The 18,633-nt window shown below is 41.4% G+C and overlaps 1 protein-coding gene across 1 annotated transcript in view; it reads right to left on the bottom strand.

Moving 5' to 3' along the window:
* The window catches only part of LOC121505638, a 93,411-nt gene extending 77,661 nt beyond the window's left edge, over window positions 1-15,750 (bottom strand). Inside the window, exons 1-2 of the mRNA XM_041781106.1 lie at window positions 15,483-15,750; window positions 7,302-7,367 (exon numbers count right to left, since the gene is read on the bottom strand). Coding sequence (XP_041637040.1) covers window positions 7,302-7,367; window positions 15,483-15,650 — 234 coding nt within the window. The 5' untranslated portion in view covers window positions 15,651-15,750. The remainder of the gene's footprint in view (window positions 1-7,301; window positions 7,368-15,482) is intronic.
* Window positions 15,751-18,633: the final 2,883 nt, after the last annotated feature.

The raw sequence follows: 18,633 nt of genomic DNA, 5'->3' as shown, positions 1-18,633 counted from the left end.
GCAGAAGCATTGTTGTTCTTTACATCCATTAGTACATTCATTAGTCAATTAAGGCATAATGACATATTCATATTAACTTACATTATTCATGCTGTATTTCAAAACCAACTGACTTTTATACAGTTTTTTCAGCCTTACCAATGTACTGCATGTTTTTACTATATCTGAAGAAAAATTCCACAAATTCACCCCTCTAACTGACAGACAATGAGATTTGACATTTGTGCGTATCTTTGAAAGAGCTTTTCTTTATTTGAGTATTTGCTCCTTTCTTGATTTTTTTTAAATTTTTTCATATTTGTCACATTGCAGTGTTTCAGTTTCAGTGTTTCAAGTAATTTTGACAGTTTGACCACTCTGGGGAAGGTTCACCACTGTTCCAAGTTTTCTCCATTTGTGGGCAATGGCTCTCACCAGAGTTCACTTGAGTCCCAAAGCCTTAGAAACTTCTCTGAAACCCTTTCCAGATTGATAGATGTCAGTGACTCTGTGCCTCATCTGTTCATAAATTTCTTATGTGTTGCTTTATGAGATCTTTTACTACTTCTCTTTGTCAGACAGCTTCTATTTAAGGGACTTCTTGATTTGACAAGTCTGGCAGTCATCAGGCCTGGGTGTGGCTAGTGAAATTGAACTCAGCTTACCAAAAAATGTGGTTATTTCCTGATTTAAAGAGGGGGTTGGCAGGGAGGTTTGGATGGTTTGTGTTACAGTTTCAGCTTAAGCAAAGTTTCATCGGTTATTGAGAGTATTTAGTCAGAGGCAGTCCAGCCAAGAATCATAAATATCAAACTTCAAAACCTGCACATTACGAGGTAACAGAGGCTTTGATACAGTAAGGAACAGTAAAATCATCATTTTGACACCACACACTCAAGAAATACTGTTTCTGACAAACCTTGAGTTGGGACACACCACTAATCATCAGAGGAGGCTGATCTTGGCTAAAGTTTGGCTTACAATGGTGTAGTTCCTGGCGAGCCTTACACTAAAAGCTCAGCAGTACAAACTTGTCCACTGGTAAATAAACCACAGGGACAGTAATGGTCTACAAGAGGAACTTCAGAAACTGCCGAAGAAGGCATAAATGTGCAGCAAGAGCTGTTTAACCCCAATCAAAAAGAAACCAGAGAAACAAGTGTTTCAGATACAGGACTTAGTTTGAGCAACCATATACAAATTTTTCTACATAAATGAACTCAAAACTCCTCTTTTTCAAAATTGAAAACCTTTATTTCCTCTCTCAAGACAATAATAGCTAGAAAAGCTTATTCTGCTGTTGCTATTGACTTTTGTTTTGAGCTTCTGGTACCCTCAGGTGCTGATAATCAGTTGCCCAACTGGCACCTGATTGTCACCTGTGAGCATGGACTGTGCTACAGTGGTCAGTAGGTGTCTGCTCCAAGAATTGGCATGCCACATTTGACTGACGTGGATAGGACTCATGCAACGGGGCAACTTCAAGGTGGTTCTCCACAAAACCAAGGTGAGGCATTATTTGGAGTGAACCTTAGTACCATCTCCAAACTGAAGGCCAAGTTCCAAATAACAGGGAATGTCAAAGACAGGCCGCGAAGTGGGAATCCTAAGAAGATGATGCCCCAAGAAGACTGTTTCCTCACCCTGTCAGCACTTGGGAAGCGTGGGCTGTCTTCTATAGATTTGCAGTCAAGGCTTGAAAGTTGATATGGCTGATGACTTTCCCCCCAGACAATTTGGAACAGACTGCACGCAGCCAATCACTGGTCTCAGAGGACTGCCAGGGAGCTGCCTTTCACTGTTAGACCCCTCAGCAACACATGCACTGGAAGCTAAATATGTGGAGGAATGTTACGTTCAGGGATGAGTCCAGATTCTGCCAATGGCAGTTGGATCGTAGGGTCAAAGTGTGGAGAAGATGTGGAGAACTCTATACTGATTACTGCACGCATAGAGTAACATCTTTTGATGGAGGCAGTGTGATGGTGTGGGGCGGCATGTCCCTCACTGGAAAATCGAGGCTTGTCATCATTGGTGGGAATCTCAATGCAGCGATATCAAGATGAGATTCTGCAGCCACAGTCTGGGGCCGAAACGCTATCCTCCAAGATGACAACGCTCGCTTTCACAGAGCGGGGTCAACCCCATTGAACACTACTGGGATCAACTTGGGCGTTCTCTTCGTGCCAGAGTGACCAACACAACCACGCTGGCTGACTTGTGATAAAAGCTAGTTGAAGAATGGGATGCCATCCCACAGTAGCGTGTGCCAAGCTGGTGACCAGCATGAAGAGGAGGTGCCAGGCTGTTGTGGCCGTGTATGGTTCTTCCACATGCTGCTGAGGCTCCTGTTTGTTAAATGAATAAATTGTTCAAATGCCAATCTGTCTTCAAACTTCGATCAACCAAACAATAGTGAATAACAGAATAAGCTCTTTGGCATTGGCAGTGAAGATTTGGCAGATTTTTCACAGTTGCAACCCACATACTCAGCTCTGCTGCTCATCCCACAAATGCATGTTCCTTACAAATGTGGCACCATTTAAAAGGGTAATAAACAGGCTTGTCGGTTACTTTTGTGCTAGGTTTATTTACAAGGACTAAAGTGAAAGTATTGACTCAGTGTTGAAATGACAGTAGTGCTTTCAGCTCTTGTCACGACTAGTGAAGTGTTGGCCCTGACCCTGACATGTCAGAGAGACTTCAGAGACAGTAGGTAGTACAGTAGTTTCTACAGACACCACTAACAGTGGAGTGGGCTCCCTCGGGCGCCTTCAGGCCCCCCAGGAAACAGGCTGACCTCCTGGCGTCAGGCAGCCCACACGCTGTCCTCACACAGCCAGAGCTGCCTAATGTCATTACGGGGCTGTTTGTGGTCAACAGCTCCCTGATTGAGATGTAGAAGAAGTGCTGCTGGATGAATGTAGGAAGTCTATTAGTTAGTCAGAGTCCCAGATGGCCTGCAGAGGACAGACGTGCGTGTGCTCCTTCAAACACACATTCACACTTAATTACACTGCCTCTGAGTGAACCCTCTGACAGGCGGACGACTGCGGGCAAAGACAGAAGTGTGTCTATGTCCCAGTGTCTGCAGGAACAGAGAATTCTTCACAGAGCTGGTGCACAAGAAAGCCAGGCTTAGGCCCTAACAAGGTTAAACCCATGAAAAAGAGTGACTTTTTAAATCATGGAGATTTGTGTTTCTGTGGGGTGTAATTAGCTTTGCGGTGGAGGAGGAGGGAGGAGGGGGGAAGAGGGGTCGAGATGCTGCATGGCGAAGCGGGGGACGACGACAGTGGGGCGCATTGTGGAGTCCGGCGGATTCAGGGGAGTAAATCTGATTATCAGCTCGTGTCAGAAGCCAGGCTCAGATACAGCTTAGCATTCAGGGCAACTTTCTACTTTAGATGGTGAGACAATGACCCCCCTTCACGGGCCCACGCAGACCCAGAAGGCCAGTGACTGTTCCCCTGAAACCGCAACATCCTGAAACAATGCAACACAATCACAGGAGAGAACAGGATGACAGGAGCATAAATACAGAGTATATGGAGGCAGGTACATCTGGGTGTAGATGTTCTACATGTGATCTAAATTATTTCAACAGTCTTTGCTGTATTACTTGTAACTAAAAAATCTTTTAATACATAATAGCCAATATCTTGTATTACATTTGTATGAATGGCTGCTGTTTGTTCTAAACTTTGTTAATTGCACTTTAGGTAAAGAAACTTCAAATTTCAGCAACTTTCCCCTGGATAAGTAAAGGTTAAACATGGCAATAATCACTGATTGACAGTCGGAAATCAAAAATGTGTTATGAATCAAAATGGTGAATGCTTTTAGCATTCTTCTTTTAATTTTTAACCTCTTTGGCAAAATAACTTCAAATATGACAGAGCACGTATAATAAATATTCACTCCCTTTAAAGTGACTGACATAATTCAACAGAGGTCCAGTCAATTGGTGCTAGTAGTCTCACAATTAGTGAAAACAGGCTTACCTGAGTACAGTGAATGTGTCTAAAGTGACTGGAGTAGAAAGACATATGTGTCTGGAAGGTCCAGTCACTGGTTAATCAGTATTCCTGGCTACCATTACACCGTGAAGACAAAAGAACACTCCAAGCAACTCAGAGAAAAGGTTACTGAAAGTCGAAGTTAGAAGATAGATACAAAAAAGCTTTCAAGGCACTGAACATCCCCCAGAGTTTGGTTAAATCTATCATTAAGAAATGGAAGGAATATGGCACATGTGTAAATCTGTCTAGATCAGGCCATCCTCACAAACTGAGAAGAGTGAGAGAGGCCAGCAAGGCACCTGTGACTACTCTGAAGGAGTTACAAGCTTCAGCAGCTGTGATGGGAGAGACTCTGCATACAACTGTTGCCTGGGTTCTTCACCACTCAAAGCTTTACGGGACAGTGGCAAAGAGTTGAAGAAAACTCAAATTAAATCTGGACTAAAGTTCACCAGAAAGCATGTGGGAGACTCCATGGTCAAGTGGAAGAAAGTTCCTTAGTCAGATGAGACCAAACTGGTGCTTTTTTGGGCATCAGACGAGACCCCAAACACTGCACATCACCACAAACACACAATCCCCACTGAGGTGGCAGCATCATGCTGTGGGGATGCTTCTCAGCAGCCGGCCCTGGAAGGCTTGTAAAGGTAGACGGTAAAATGAATGCGGCACAATATAGGAACATCCTGGAGGACAATCTTAATCAGTCTGCAAGAGAACAATGACTCGAAGCATACAGCAAAAGCTTCATGGAAATGGTTTTTAGACAACAAGGTGAATGTTCTAGAGTGGCCGAGTCAAAGCCCAGACCTCAAATAACCTTGGATACTGTGTAGCTGCCAGGCCTTCTGTTGTATCATATTGAATCGATGTTGATCAGTTTATGTGCTTTCATTCATTTGTCTTTACTATTTGGCTGCATCATAACTGTTAAGCATGACCTGTTTAAGTCATAGTTACTGGTTATTTGAGAAAACCTGAAGCTTTAAAACTTTGGTTGAACTTTTTGTGCAAAAACCCTGTAAACTGAGTTTTCATCGTGTTTGGGCACCTGTGCATTCTGACCTGCACCGTCACATTGCAGCTTGTGTCCCTGGTGACAGCGAAGCAGCTTAGACGGGGGTATAAAGCAGACTGCTGGGTCAACAGCCTCTTGTCGGCCTTGTGTATGTTTAGACAGGGACACGCTTGTTGTAAAGGTTTTGTTTTACCATCACAATGCCCTCCTGATTTATTAGATATAGCAGCAAAGATGGAGGGCAGCGCAGGGTGATGCCAGGCCTGATGAACTTGCTGAAGGCAGTTGAAGATGTAAATGAGGCTGTAAGGACCAGCGAGCGTCTTTGTCTGCCGACTTTACTTGTTTGTTTAAGCAGAGGCCAAGACAGGAAGCCAGCCCACACAACTCTGCTGTCGCCATGGCAACTCCACTGTTAATTGTGGCACATCCACTCCCCGACTCTTTTCAGTGGAGGGGAGAGGTGGAGACTTTTGAATGATGGAGGAGAGAGAGGGGTGTATTTCTTTGTACATGAGGAGAATGGCATGATTAGGGAGATTTCTGCTTGATTTTGGAAAAGCTGTACTAAAATTCTACTATACCGTTAAAACTGAAGTTTAGCTTTAAATTCAGTTAAAAGGCTATGTGAAAAAAACACAGACGTTGGTATAAACAGGGAAAGCTGTTACCATGTTTCCAAAAAATTTCCAGTGTACCTGTTGTGTTGGCAAAAGGCGGATGGGCAAAGGATCCTCTATTCTCCATCTATTGTAAGTTTTTGATGCTTACAAATACAAAAACAATTTTGCAGCAAAACTAACGGTACAAAATAATTAAAGAGCAGAATAAGAAGGTTCAGATTAAACACATTTGCAGGATGAACATTCCTGTTTGATTACCTGCATGTGTGCAGGTGTGCAAGGTGCCAACTTCTTTAGCTCAAGTTGAAAACAGCCCTACAGGTTAAGGAACACTGACGCTCTATTCCTGTGCTCTGAAAAGAAGAAAACAACAGAGAAGAAATGATGGTGGACTTTTTGTAAAGAGAAGTGGCAAATATGGAGTTGCTATTCTTCAAGTAGAACATGAGGTACAAATCCAGCAACATATCAAGGAATGTAACCCAGTTAGCTAGCTATGGGTAGGCCATGGTCCTCAGTCAGACAAGGGTGGAATGCCCTCCAGGTTGGGAATGAGATCCTGCCCCAATAGGAGGAGTTCAAGTATCTCGGGGTCTTGTTCATGAGTGAGGGAAGAATGGAGCAGGAGATTGACAGGCGGATCGGTGTGGCGTCAGGAGTGATACGGTCTCTGCATCGGTCTGTCGTGGTGAAGAAAGAGCTGAGTTGAAAGGTGAAGCTCTCGATTTACCGGTCAATCTACGTTCCTACCCTCACCTATGGTCACGAGCTGTGGGCAGTGACCGAAAGAATGAGACAGCGGATATAGGAGGCTGAAATGAGTTTCCTGCGCAGGGTGTCTAGGCTGTCCCTTAGAGATAGGGTGAGAAGCTCGGCCATCCAGGAGGGACTTGGAGTAGAGCCGCTGCTCCTCCGTGTTGAGAGGAGCCAGATGAGGTGACTCAGGCATCTGATCCGGATGCCAGGACGCCTCCTTGGTGAGGTGTTCTGGACAGGTCCCACAAGGAGGAGGATCCAGGACACACTGGAGAGACTATGTCTATTTGACTATAAGACTATGTCATTGACTATGCAGAAGAAGATGGATGGACGGATGGATGGATGGATAGCTGGCTATGCTAACTTAACTATATGTAAACAGAAGGTCTCCAAAGGGGAAAAGGATTGGATTTGGGGAATTGTAACATGCCACTCTTGAAAATGAAGAGTGTTCCTGACGTTCATAGTCAGGCCTGATGTTTGATGATGGGCTGCTGACACAAGCCGGATAAAATCCAGCCAAATTTGTGCTAACTGTTTAGACTTTTAAGGGGAAAATAAAGTCTTTGGTATTGTATCGATCTAATGTATTGTATCGTGTTTTATCACTTTTAGCTTGTTATATCTTATCATGTAGTGTCGCGTCGTGTTGTGTCGTATCATATTGTATCATGATGTATCGGTCGTGCCGAATCATATTGTGTCATGTCGTATCAAAGTGCATTGGGTGTGTCATATCCTGTTGCATTTTATTGTATGTTTTTTTCTGCAGTATTCTATCGTATCAAAGGTAGCATCTGGTTTTGTTTGCTTTTGTTTTGAAAAACAGAGATATTAAGGATAGATGTATAAAGTATTTTTGCTTGAACCTCAACTTTTTCTGTTCATAAATTCACTCACAGTGTGGTGGCAGGGTTCTCTATCCCATAAGATCGCCTTGCTGACAAAAGACACATAAACAGGCTCCTGCAAGAAAAGAAGACAGAGAAAAGAGGTCAAATTAATATGATAAACCTCATTGAGTGATTAGAACACTTAAAAATAGATTAATGAGAGGCAGATTGAGATTGATGAGTCAAAATGGATTTGAGATGAAGTGCTTTCAGTGGCTCAATCTCCTGCACTCTGGGCCACCAGCTGAGAAACAATGGTTATAGCCAAGACCAACAAATATAAAGCCCCACAGTGAGACATTCAAACCCCCTTTAGTGCATTAATAACCCCTTTGTTTTGGTTATTGAGCTGCTGTGAAACACCTCCAGTGGTTTCATGATGGAGTCCACTCTCCCACACAGGCATCTTCAAACATCTGCTCAGTTAACAAAACGTCTGCTTCTTATCTCCTCTTTTCTTTTAAACCTTGTATCCTCATCAGGACAGTATGGTGGTTTTAAGAGAGGGTGCATCACTTTGACCCATAGAGCAGGGGGCGCTGTGTTAACTCATCAATCACTGCAGACACTTCACCGGCCAGTGCCCAGCAGCCAGCGGAGTGGCTCATCCATCTCTCTTTGCAGCTCGTGGCAGCTCCCAGAAGCACTGAGTCAGCTTCAGAGTCTGTCCACTCCAGGGAGCAAGAGAGCAGATCCTCCCAGGACTCACCCCTCATTCATGGGCTGTAACCCCAGACCGAAGTGGGTGACAGGGGGCAAGAGGGGCTCCGACAATGGAGCTTGATGTGTGTATACATTTGTGTGTTTCTCCCTTTTTCCTTTGGAGAGCACTGATGCAGAGCTCTCACAAACTTGTACCAGACTCTTAAATCCATTTAGTGGCACTGTGAGGGAACAAGGTTTGGCCTTCTCATCACTGTCTCTATTGGCTCAGTTCTGTAGGTACAACACATCATGTTTGAATGACTTGGAATGTGTGACCAATTTCTGTACTTTCACAGCTCATAAACATGCTAGCAAACAAACAAAGCTGTACCCCAACAAATAAAAAATAATGCACAGCCTCTCTGTGATACGTTAAGTTTTTTTCCCGCTAATTATTGTGAGTTTTACTGCTAAATGTTTAAATAACAATGAGACATAACAGTCTGACACAGCATGACGTGATGACTTAACAGCCTGCCATTGGTTGACAGCCCTTCTCAAAGCATTCTTGGAAAACAATATGGCTACTAGCATGCAAGATAGCAGCAATGAATGATCAAAAACTGATAGAAAATTAAAAGATGTTCAATACTAGATCTTCCAGTGTGAATTTAACCTGCTAAGTCCTGAGAAAGTAACTCAAGTTCCAGTCTGCTAAAAAAGCTTCCGTAAGGGCTTCAAAGGTAAGGCTAGCATAAAAGGAACGGTGCAGTGACTAGCTTCAAGAGGGATAAAAGTAAGTGGCTACGATTTATGTTTCAAAAGTCTTTTAACCCTCTATCAGATCAGTGCATAAACAATGGGGTAAACAGATTTTCGACTGATTATCAATGCCAGAATTTGGCATTTATCCAATTATTGGTATTGGAATTTTGTTTTACAGATATCAGCCAAAATCAATTAATTCAAAGTCTCAACCGTAAGGTGCATTTTCACCTCTAGTTTTGTTTTCACCCCCTACAATCTCAGCTCATGTACTAAATACAACACAAGCTGGAATACAGTTGTTTGCAAATAAAAGCAATATTTCTAAAATTTCAACTAAGTACAGGTGGATGCTCCAAACCTGTTGCGTGTTGGTACGGTTATGATTAGAACTTCAGCGGTTGTCTTGATAATTTTGAGCAAAAGGCAAGGCAGCAGATGATAGTTCAGAGGAAAAGTTTGTATGTATGGCAAAGGCCACGTATGAGGGATTTCTGGGAGAGGATCGTAAACAAGGAATTCACCGACAAACTGTGGATTCAACTGTTTACAATGACAAATGTCTACAGTCTCGGTTTCCTCTTCTGTCCACACATACCACGCCATGTTGTCTAAGAGTGAACTGGTCATGTGACACTGTACATTACATCCTGTGACATGTAAATGCGGAAAAAGTGTTTTCATTGCACTTTTGCAATATATTTCTATATCGAAACGTTTGAAAACCCACCTCATAAGAGTGTAAAAACTTTATAGCAATATTTAAGAGGCTTTTAAAAACTCAGGTGTTTCCACTACCAGGTTTCTATAGCAGTATTTAGATTTAGCGCATTTCTAAGGGTAATGGAAATGCAACTACAATCTGACTGGCTTGGTGTCACACAACAACCAGCCAATCAACATTGTGGCCTGGGTGGCGTACATATCACTTCCTGTTTCCGACTGCTACAGTATTGCTCTGTGCTTTTTCTAATGTAGACAGAGCTGGTACTGAATTGTTTATTTTCCTTGTTTTTTACATGCATTTTTACTTGTGTCACATTAGGTCTATTTTGTTTGCCATAACAAGCATAGATTCCAAATATCGGTAATCAGTTTCATGCATTACTACTAAGTACTACTAATAATCGATATCTGCCCTGAAAAAACATAATCGGTCAAGTGTACTCACTGATACACTCACATTTACAGAAATGTCGTAAGTAGTTCTAATGCTGATATTAGAATCGGAACAACGTAACAGCAAAATAATGTGATTATGACAGAGTTTGCTCAACCTATTTTGCTGCCCCTCACACCCACACTTTCTTATGATTTTGCTTCAGTTCTTTCTTCTATGACCTTAAAACAAGATTTGAGAAATTTTAACTACTACACTTCTTCTACTACTTAATGTATTCATAAAATAATAATAATTTAAGCATTTAAGCGTCTACTACAACTTTTACTCATGCAGTGGTGGAAAAGTCAATCTGTTTCATTCACTCTGTTAATTATTTTTCATACAATTTGGCCCTTATGATAAAACAGTTGCAGAATTGGTGTCTAATGTGTACATGCAGAAAAGTAAAATGTTAAAAATCAGTTCATTTTGTCTTTATGTCGGTGGTCTTCTTTGTTATCATAGTCTGTAGAGATTTGAACATTGTCTAGAGCAGGGTTCATCAACTCCGTTTTCACAAGGGCCAGCTTTTTCATGACCAACACTTTTGGGGCCTGACATTGAAATAAACTGAAACAGAATTAATATTTTCATCTAATTAACAAATTTTTGTAAAAATACCACTTCATTCCAAAATTAATGGAACTTTAAACATTTAACAGTGAGGCCAATCCCTATCACCTATACTCCAGCCAGCCACAGGGGGGCGATATTTCTGGAGCCATCTTGATTTCTATCACTGAGTTTAATGCTAATATGCTGATTGGCCAAAAACACATGCAGGACACTGATTTGATCTGTGATGATTCTTAGAGGGGGAAATTGCACTCTTAAAGAGCCTAAAAAAAATGAAAATTAAAAAAGAGCCTAATGTGGAAAATTAATGCAAAAAACTGCAACTTTAATCAAGATTAGTGATAAGTGTTTACCATGCTAAATGACAGAAATACTAGAGTGCTTCTTGTCTGATATGCTGCTAGGTTGACATTTTAATATAAACTTTAAGAAATGAGTGAAACAAAAGCATGCCATATCTTTAATGCTTAAGTTTTCTGGATTTAATAATCCTCTGGGGACTGGATGGGAAGCCTCGGGGGGGGCCTGATGTGGCCCCTGGGCCTTCAGTTGATGATCACTGGTCTAAGGTGTAGCCGATCTTACTGAGAAGCATGACTTACCACAAATATTAAAAGTATTTTTTCACATGCGTACAATTTAAGTCTCAGTCTTTTAATACTAATTTTAAACCACTAACATTCAACCAGAGACTGCATTTTTGACCATCTTCTTTGGATTGCTACATCGGATAAAACCTGCCAAATAAAGAGTTCACTTTAGCCAACATTTTAATTTCTAACGGTAAAACTAGCTCTAGCTGGGGATCATTCTATCTTTTAGGCTTAAACCATCAGAGCATTCTTGTTCATCTTATGTTCACATCTTGATTCTTATTCTGGGTTGTTTGATGTGCTCCTAAAAAAGAAACGATTTTGTAGGAATAGTATCTGTTAAAAGATCAAAAATGAACATTTCCCCTCAGATTTCCCACTGCAATGGGTGGGATGCTCTTATAATGGCGGTCAAACTCCATCTTCATTAATGAGGCCTCTTTCTGCTTTTGATACCGTCGTTTGACCCATCATCACAAACACAGCCCATAATCCCATACAGGGTTTGTCTAAAGTGATTGCTGCTCTTCTTTTCCTTCTTCAATTCACATGATGAGATTAGTGAGACTGCTAGCAGATGGGATTTCTGCTGTACATGTATCCACACAGTGTATTCCCTCTTTTTCAGCACCAGCTCCACCCCTGGGTACTTCCTGTCAGACCCTGAGAGCAGCGTGGGCTGGCAGGACTCCCACAGACAGGAAGTTTCGCTGTATAGGCCTGAACCAGCAGAACTAAATAAGGTCAAATATGGTCAATCTTATCAATAATGAGTAGGTGGAGCAGGCTAGATCAAATTACCAATTTGGAGCTAATTACCAAAGTGGAGGCTGCTCTTTGCTTTATCCCCTCTCCCACTCTGTTTTCTGGTCTCTCTGGTGATTCCTGACGCCATCTGTCCGTCTGTCCTTCTTGGGGGAGCTCTTCCTTTCTCTCCTGTGCACTACGCTGGATGTTTCATTAATTCAGTTTCACCTGATTACACCCCGTCTGTGAGTCAGGGGGCATTAATAGGCATTTAATCAACGTTTAATTATGGGCTCCAAACAGAGGGCCACATGAACAGGGATCAAAGCTGCATCCTCATGAGGTCAGCAGCAAGGACACCAAAACAGCACAGGTGTTATATGGACAAATCTGGGATGTCTGTGGAAGAAATGAGCTGCTTTTACTGCAGTGGAGCCATGCTGGTCACCAATGAATAACACTTCAGCTCTTGAGAAAAATTTAAATTTTCAAATGCAATCAAAAATAAATTAGATGTTTAAAACTTCACAACAAAATTTGGTCCAACTTTTAGGAAATTGCTCTAAAATTTTTTTTTTTTTTGAACTTCAGCTACTAACTTTCACATTACACCTGGTTCATGTTAGACTAATTTAAAAAATGCACTAAACCCCAAAAAATATCCTAATTTTCAAAATACATGACTTCAAACAGCCAAATATTCACCCAGTAAATTTCCACAGGAAGTCAGACTGAGTAGGAGAGCGGTCAGGAAAAATGAAGGGATATGCGCTGTTAATTGCTAAAACGGTTAAATTTGTTTAGCAAATTAGCCGGGGCAACATTTATGAGTCGGCTAAATGAATTACCCATCATTTTTATAAACACAGACTTGAAATCCTGGTCTATAATGCTCTTTTAAACTGTAATGACCCTCCTACCACTGGAGGCCGCTGTAGCTTCAGTTAATGGCTGCTGACTTTCTGTCTGGCAGGAGTATGACAGTTTTTTAAAGTAGTAAATGGAAATGAAGTGGTATGTAGGTTTTCGAGGGTTGAACTCACATATGACTTCCACCTGAAGTGAAAAGAGGCTACATATTAAAGCACGATATTAATCTTAAAAGAGGAACGAAGGCTGGCAGAGCTAGCTTGTAATGTTAGCCTTGCTGTAGAGAGTATATCCTGCTAACGCTACACCAGCTGACTATGTGCCTGTGAGGAATTTGACTGTTTTCTAAGGATTTTCTCCTCTTTAGACTAAACAAAATTTAAACGAATATGGAAATAGACGCTTAGGAACATAGTGAAATTTGCTCGATATTTTCAGGAGGGGATGTGTGAAAACAGCTCAAGATTCACTCTTTTACATCTGATTTTGGTCACCACCAACTTCTTAGAGAAATATCTATAGCTGCTCAACTAAGTCCACTGGCTATGTGTTAAGTGCAGGGGTGGAAACTGACTAATTATTTTTACTTAAATAACTGTAATTGACTAGTTTTTAGGGCTACTTTTTGAGTACATTTAGAAATCACTACTTTTACTTCTACTTATCACCTGAAGTAACAGTACTTTTACTCAAGTATGATACTTTTGTACTTTTTCCACCTTTCTTCACTACACTGTATTTCAAATCTAAGGTATGTGTCGGTAGAATTTCCCATTATGCCCTTGGGCAGAGTGTTTAGATGTGTTTGATATGTGATTACTTGTATTAACATATTACCTGTTGTACAGTGATCACTGCCAGGGTTGCTTTTGTCATTTTTTAAGTGAATTGTTGTCGTTATTGTTGTGAGACACATTTGCACCATGAGTGAAGTTGTCCACTTAGTTAGAGTTCACGCCTGTGACTTAGGACGCACAGTGCGTATTTTTCATAAGTATGCATTTCCAGGAGTTACTGTGGCTCTGTTACCTTGAAGATATTTAACTATATGTTTATTTAACTCTATATGTGTAAAATGACAACTGTTAATTTTGCAGTGTATTTGACTTTAAAATAGAGGTGTTACTTTACCTGAACAACCTGGCTGAAGATCTCTCTCTTTGTTTATCTTGCCTTTTAAAAAGAGTAAAGAATATAAGATTGATCCATTTCTCCTCTTCTTCAGCTCTGGCTTTCAGTTTGGTTACTAAAAGCCAGAGCTGATGCGTTTCGCTGCCAACATGCACCCAGTGTGAGGCAGCAGTTATGTTGAAGGCAGGGAAAAACACAACTGCTGCTGGGCTAAGCATTAATACTGCTCTACTTTGAGGACAAGGTCCAGGACACTGGAGTATGCACTGAGGACCTAGTCCAGTTTGGGTTAGACTAGCATGCAAACATGCAAAAGAAATAGATTTAAACTGCATTATCTTGGAAAAAGTCAGTTTAGGATGATTTTAACATGTTTGCATGCATTCTAAAAGTCTGGTTTTGGTCAGAGTAATTTAATAAATCAACTTTTTCTTGTTGCATGTGATAGCAGCCTAACATTACATTAATTTAAAGCCATACAGACTTGGAGATGCACAAAGTTTCAAGATGATCTCAGTTTCTATTAAGACATCCTGGTAAATGCACATCTCCTCCTTGCTTTATTCTCATTTGTTTTCAATCCGCAGATTAAAAGTATTTGTTTTTTTTATCTTGAAGGTATTTAGCTTGCTGGCTGTTTCTGCCAGGCTTAAATTAACTTTGCAAACTCTTTGCATCCAAATTATGATGGTCAGACAGAGGAAATAGGTTGTAACTGCAGACTTTTAGTGATAATCCAACAAACATCTTTACTTTCACTCAGAGTGCATGCATCTGCACCAACTTAAGTTGCAGTGGGTTTAACATTATTGACCTTACATATAAATAACCTCTGGGATTTGTCTATAAACCAAAAACCATTGAGACAAAAGATCTGCACGGTCTCTAAAGCTCCGATGAGTCTTTTAAAAGCTCGCCACAGGAACTCAACAATTCAGCGCAACACAAGTGATGAGCAGATCCAGTCCAGAAAACAATCAAGCATGCGGCCCAGCTATCAATGGCAAACAAAGAGCAAGGGTGACCACCTCAGCATGTCTTTGGCCAGGTTAGATTCAGACATAGAATAGGAGCACATGCAGATTGAGAGAGAGAAAGCCCGGGGTCAGCTATAATGAGCCGTGAATGTGAGCATCCGTCCAATCCTGTTTAATGGGGTTCATCCCTGGAAAGGTTTCTGTCCGGCCTGCACCGGTGTTTGTGTGCGTTCACGTTGGGGTTCGGGTCAGGAGGCTGCAAGGACTCTGTGACCCTGAAATGAGCTCTGGGAGTCAGTGCGGCCCCCCGCTGGGAGGACAGAGCTCCTTTTATGCTTTAATCTGCAAGCACGGGGATCAATATGGAAACTATTGGTGCTGGGATTGTGTGCAGGAGTAAGCGGTCCAACCATTTTGGATGTCTCACAGGGGGTTGGCGCACCCTGACAAAAGCGCAGCCCTGCTGCCACCACCGCTCACAATGACCCGCGGGACAGTGGCACACCAGCAGCTAACCTACTTAACATTCATTAGTGTCAGAGAGGTGGACAGATGCTCCGGCTTTTTCGGATCTTCTCTCTCATGTTCTCTACATGGGGGCGCATTCAGCAGTGTTTGACGTGTCTTTCATTTGGGAGATTGGAATTGTGGGCGGTGGCGGCAGCAGGCTCGCTCAGCTGTGGATTTAGGAGGAAGAGTTGGGTGGGCATGGATGGACTCACCCTGTGAGCGTGGCGTGCAGAGCGGGGGCCGTCAGGCAGCCAGGTGCTCCTGCTGAGAGAAAGCCTGGGTCGGGACAGAAGAGTCCAATGGCGCTTAAAATCCTGATTTCTGGAGGGTCTGATTTCCAAGAGCGGATTTGGAGCTTGTCTTCTCTTGACTGCAGACATGTCAAATGAGCTCTAATCTTACTTTTTACTCATCTTTTCTGTCAAAACGTGAATATTTCCCCATTTAAGTCCTCAAGTAAGAAGAAAGCATGGTCCCAACTCCAAAAATGCTTTGTATCTGAGTGATTTAAGGGCAAGAGAGCTGAGAAATGCCTCTCTGTGGGAGGCAAAAATGCACTATTCAAATAGCTTTTGCCTGTTAATTATTACCCAGGACTCCAACTCTCTCATGCAGCTTCCTCTGCAGGAAAGTTTCGTCACAGAGCACCAGTTATTGTTGGGTTTCATACAAATTTTGAGTCTTATACCCAGTCTTATATTAACCCAGCATTTCCTTCCTGGATCATGCACCAGAACAAAAAGCTGACAATAAACTTCCAATTACGAAGTGAAGCTGTGCTCAGTGACAGAGGCCAGAACAGAAACCAGGACCAGCTGGACAGAGAGGGGGTCTTTCAGCCCGACTCCAGACACAACATGGATCAGATTCTGGCCTGCTATACAGCAGCATAAATCTCCTTTCCTTAATTACATTACAGGGCGTATAGTGGTGAGCTCTGTGGGAACAATGGAGCCTATCAATTCCAAAAATCAGAGCTCAGAGGAGCGTCTGTGTGTATGATAAGCAGGCCTCTATCTGGATCTCCAATCAGAGCTCATTATGTCGAGTGTGACTCCAGTTTGAGGTGCTTCATCTTCAGATTTGTATTTGCAGGAAAAGCCCAGTAACTACACTCTTGGTGGAATATTAACAAGGAGTGGAGAGTCGGTGTTTTCTATGGCAACCAGACCAAACACTTACAGCGGAGACACACTAGAAGCCCTCTACACTCTAAGACAAACTTTATTTAGAGTAAATAGGCTTTAAATTTGCCCCTTTAAATCCCCCAACACCTGTCCTGTGTAGAAATCTACAGAAGACGAAGAATCTGCTTCATCAGGTTTCTCTAAATGTGACTGCTTTTTATAAAACATGGAAATTTGACAACAAGAGCACAACCTGAGGCATTATTAAAGCTTCTTTGAGAGCCTTCCTGCAGCACTCTCTCTCTCTCTGTTTGACTCTCTGGGGGCTCTGCAGAGCTTTTTTGGGTAATCCAGATGCAACAATAGCAGTTGCTAAGACACTGAGAGAAAATGCATTGTGTGAGGGGAAGTAAGGGTGGAAACGTCAGGATTTTTGTCCAAGTTTGAATCCTTTTCTATAAAGAGAAAACCAGAATAATGGGAACATCCTTGATCAAATGCAAACTCTATTTATCTTAGATGTTTTAACACAAGTTTTTAAATTATGTGGAATAATCAATCCATTGTAAGTCTGTTTTATAACAGTAGTACCAAGATTGACAGGCATACAACATAGTATTATGTAAATTAGCTTTCCCATCTTATTGAAGTCTACCATATTTGTATTACATATAATAAGGACAAGTTATTACTAAAAAAAACTGTGTTCAACAAGATAGTGTTTATAAAAGTAATTTTCCTTTTAAAAGTCATTATCCCAAAGTGATTATACTTGGGGAAATCTCTCATCAAAAGACTCATTATTAATGTAACAAAAATGGTGAATTACAGGTCTTTCTAGCTTGTTATGAACTGATGTTTTCGGTAGTTCTGTGTTTACTCTCCTATCTGTTCGTTGATCAGTTAGTCGATGAGCTCTTGTACGACCAAACTTTAAAGGCTGTTTGCAATTAAGTGATCCTGAATGTCCGTTGGACGTCAGGTAGTGGGACACAGCCATTCAGAAAGAACAGAAAGGAGGAAAGTTAGTACTTTACAGCTCTAAATAGATCTCTACGCTGCATTTATCATCAGAAAATTTCTACATGCACTGACTACAATCTCTACACTTTTGTCTTGTCCAGACAGGTGAAGGAAGATAAGAGTCCAGAGGAGTCGTGTACACCCTAAGAGGCCAGCTGAGCCCCTCTGGCATTTACAAAAGATACTCGTTTTGTCATGAAAATGCTTTTAATTTGTGGGGATGCTGAGCATCCACACTGCTGGTATACACGTTGGCCATTTTGTTCATTCTTCTTCTCCCATGCCACCTATCTCCTCCTTCATACTTTGTCGTTATCGACACCGTTTCATGCTATTTTATGCTATTTTATGCTATTTTCAGCAGTTCTTCCACAATTCAGCTCTCAGCATCCCCATGCAATTTCAGCTGAAATTGCAATTTTGATCTAGTTGAAACAGTGATGAACTATCAACCAAATAAACCTTGAGGGGGCAACTGTGCCACAAACAAGCCTGTTCTAAGAAACAGCTCTTTTATTTTAGCAACAGTAGCTAGCTCCTGTTTGAGTGCCAGTTTCCTTTCTTCCACCCTTTGTCTTTATTTAATCCACATTTTAAAAGCAAAACTGGTATCAAATGAAGGAGCCACACAACCAGCTCAACTCAGCTGAGTCAAATAATCTAGATCTTTTAAAAGAGACGGATTTCCCATCACAGCGCTTGAGGCTGGAGGTTGTTTGATATGGACATCAGCTAAACCATGAAAAAACTGTACTGAACCAAACCAGACCGCTTTGTTGAAATGGACCGTACACTAAAGTGTCTAGGCTTTAAACTGAGGTTTTAAAAATTCCTGCCTACTGCCGTTTCTAACAGTTTTTAAAACTGTTTTTTTTTTTTGCCTAAATATTTCAAATACTGAGAGACCCTAAAAAAAACTCTCAGGCTGTAGTTGTCCAGTCTGTTTCCAAAAGAAAAACTGAATTCATATGAAAGTATTCTTGTGTTTATTGCGCTTTGATCTGTTATATTTTCTCTCAATCAGAATTAAAATTGTTCATAAATCTCCTTGTTTGATGGTAGCCTTTGTCTAACTGTTAAAACTTGGCTAACATTAATATTTCAAGTCAAATAAAAGTTATCAGCTCTAAGATGAAAATGTTTTTCGTACTTCAAATGTTTTCTTTAGTCGAGGAAGGCTAGCTGTGATTTCCAAATCCACACTCCTTCTGTC

The sequence above is a fragment of the Cheilinus undulatus genome, linkage group 23 (assembly GCF_018320785.1).
Source record: "Cheilinus undulatus linkage group 23, ASM1832078v1, whole genome shotgun sequence".
Taxonomy (NCBI): domain Eukaryota; kingdom Metazoa; phylum Chordata; class Actinopteri; order Labriformes; family Labridae; genus Cheilinus; species Cheilinus undulatus.
Note: the sequence above shows the minus strand (reverse complement) of the source record. Positions and strands in the feature narration are given on the sequence as shown.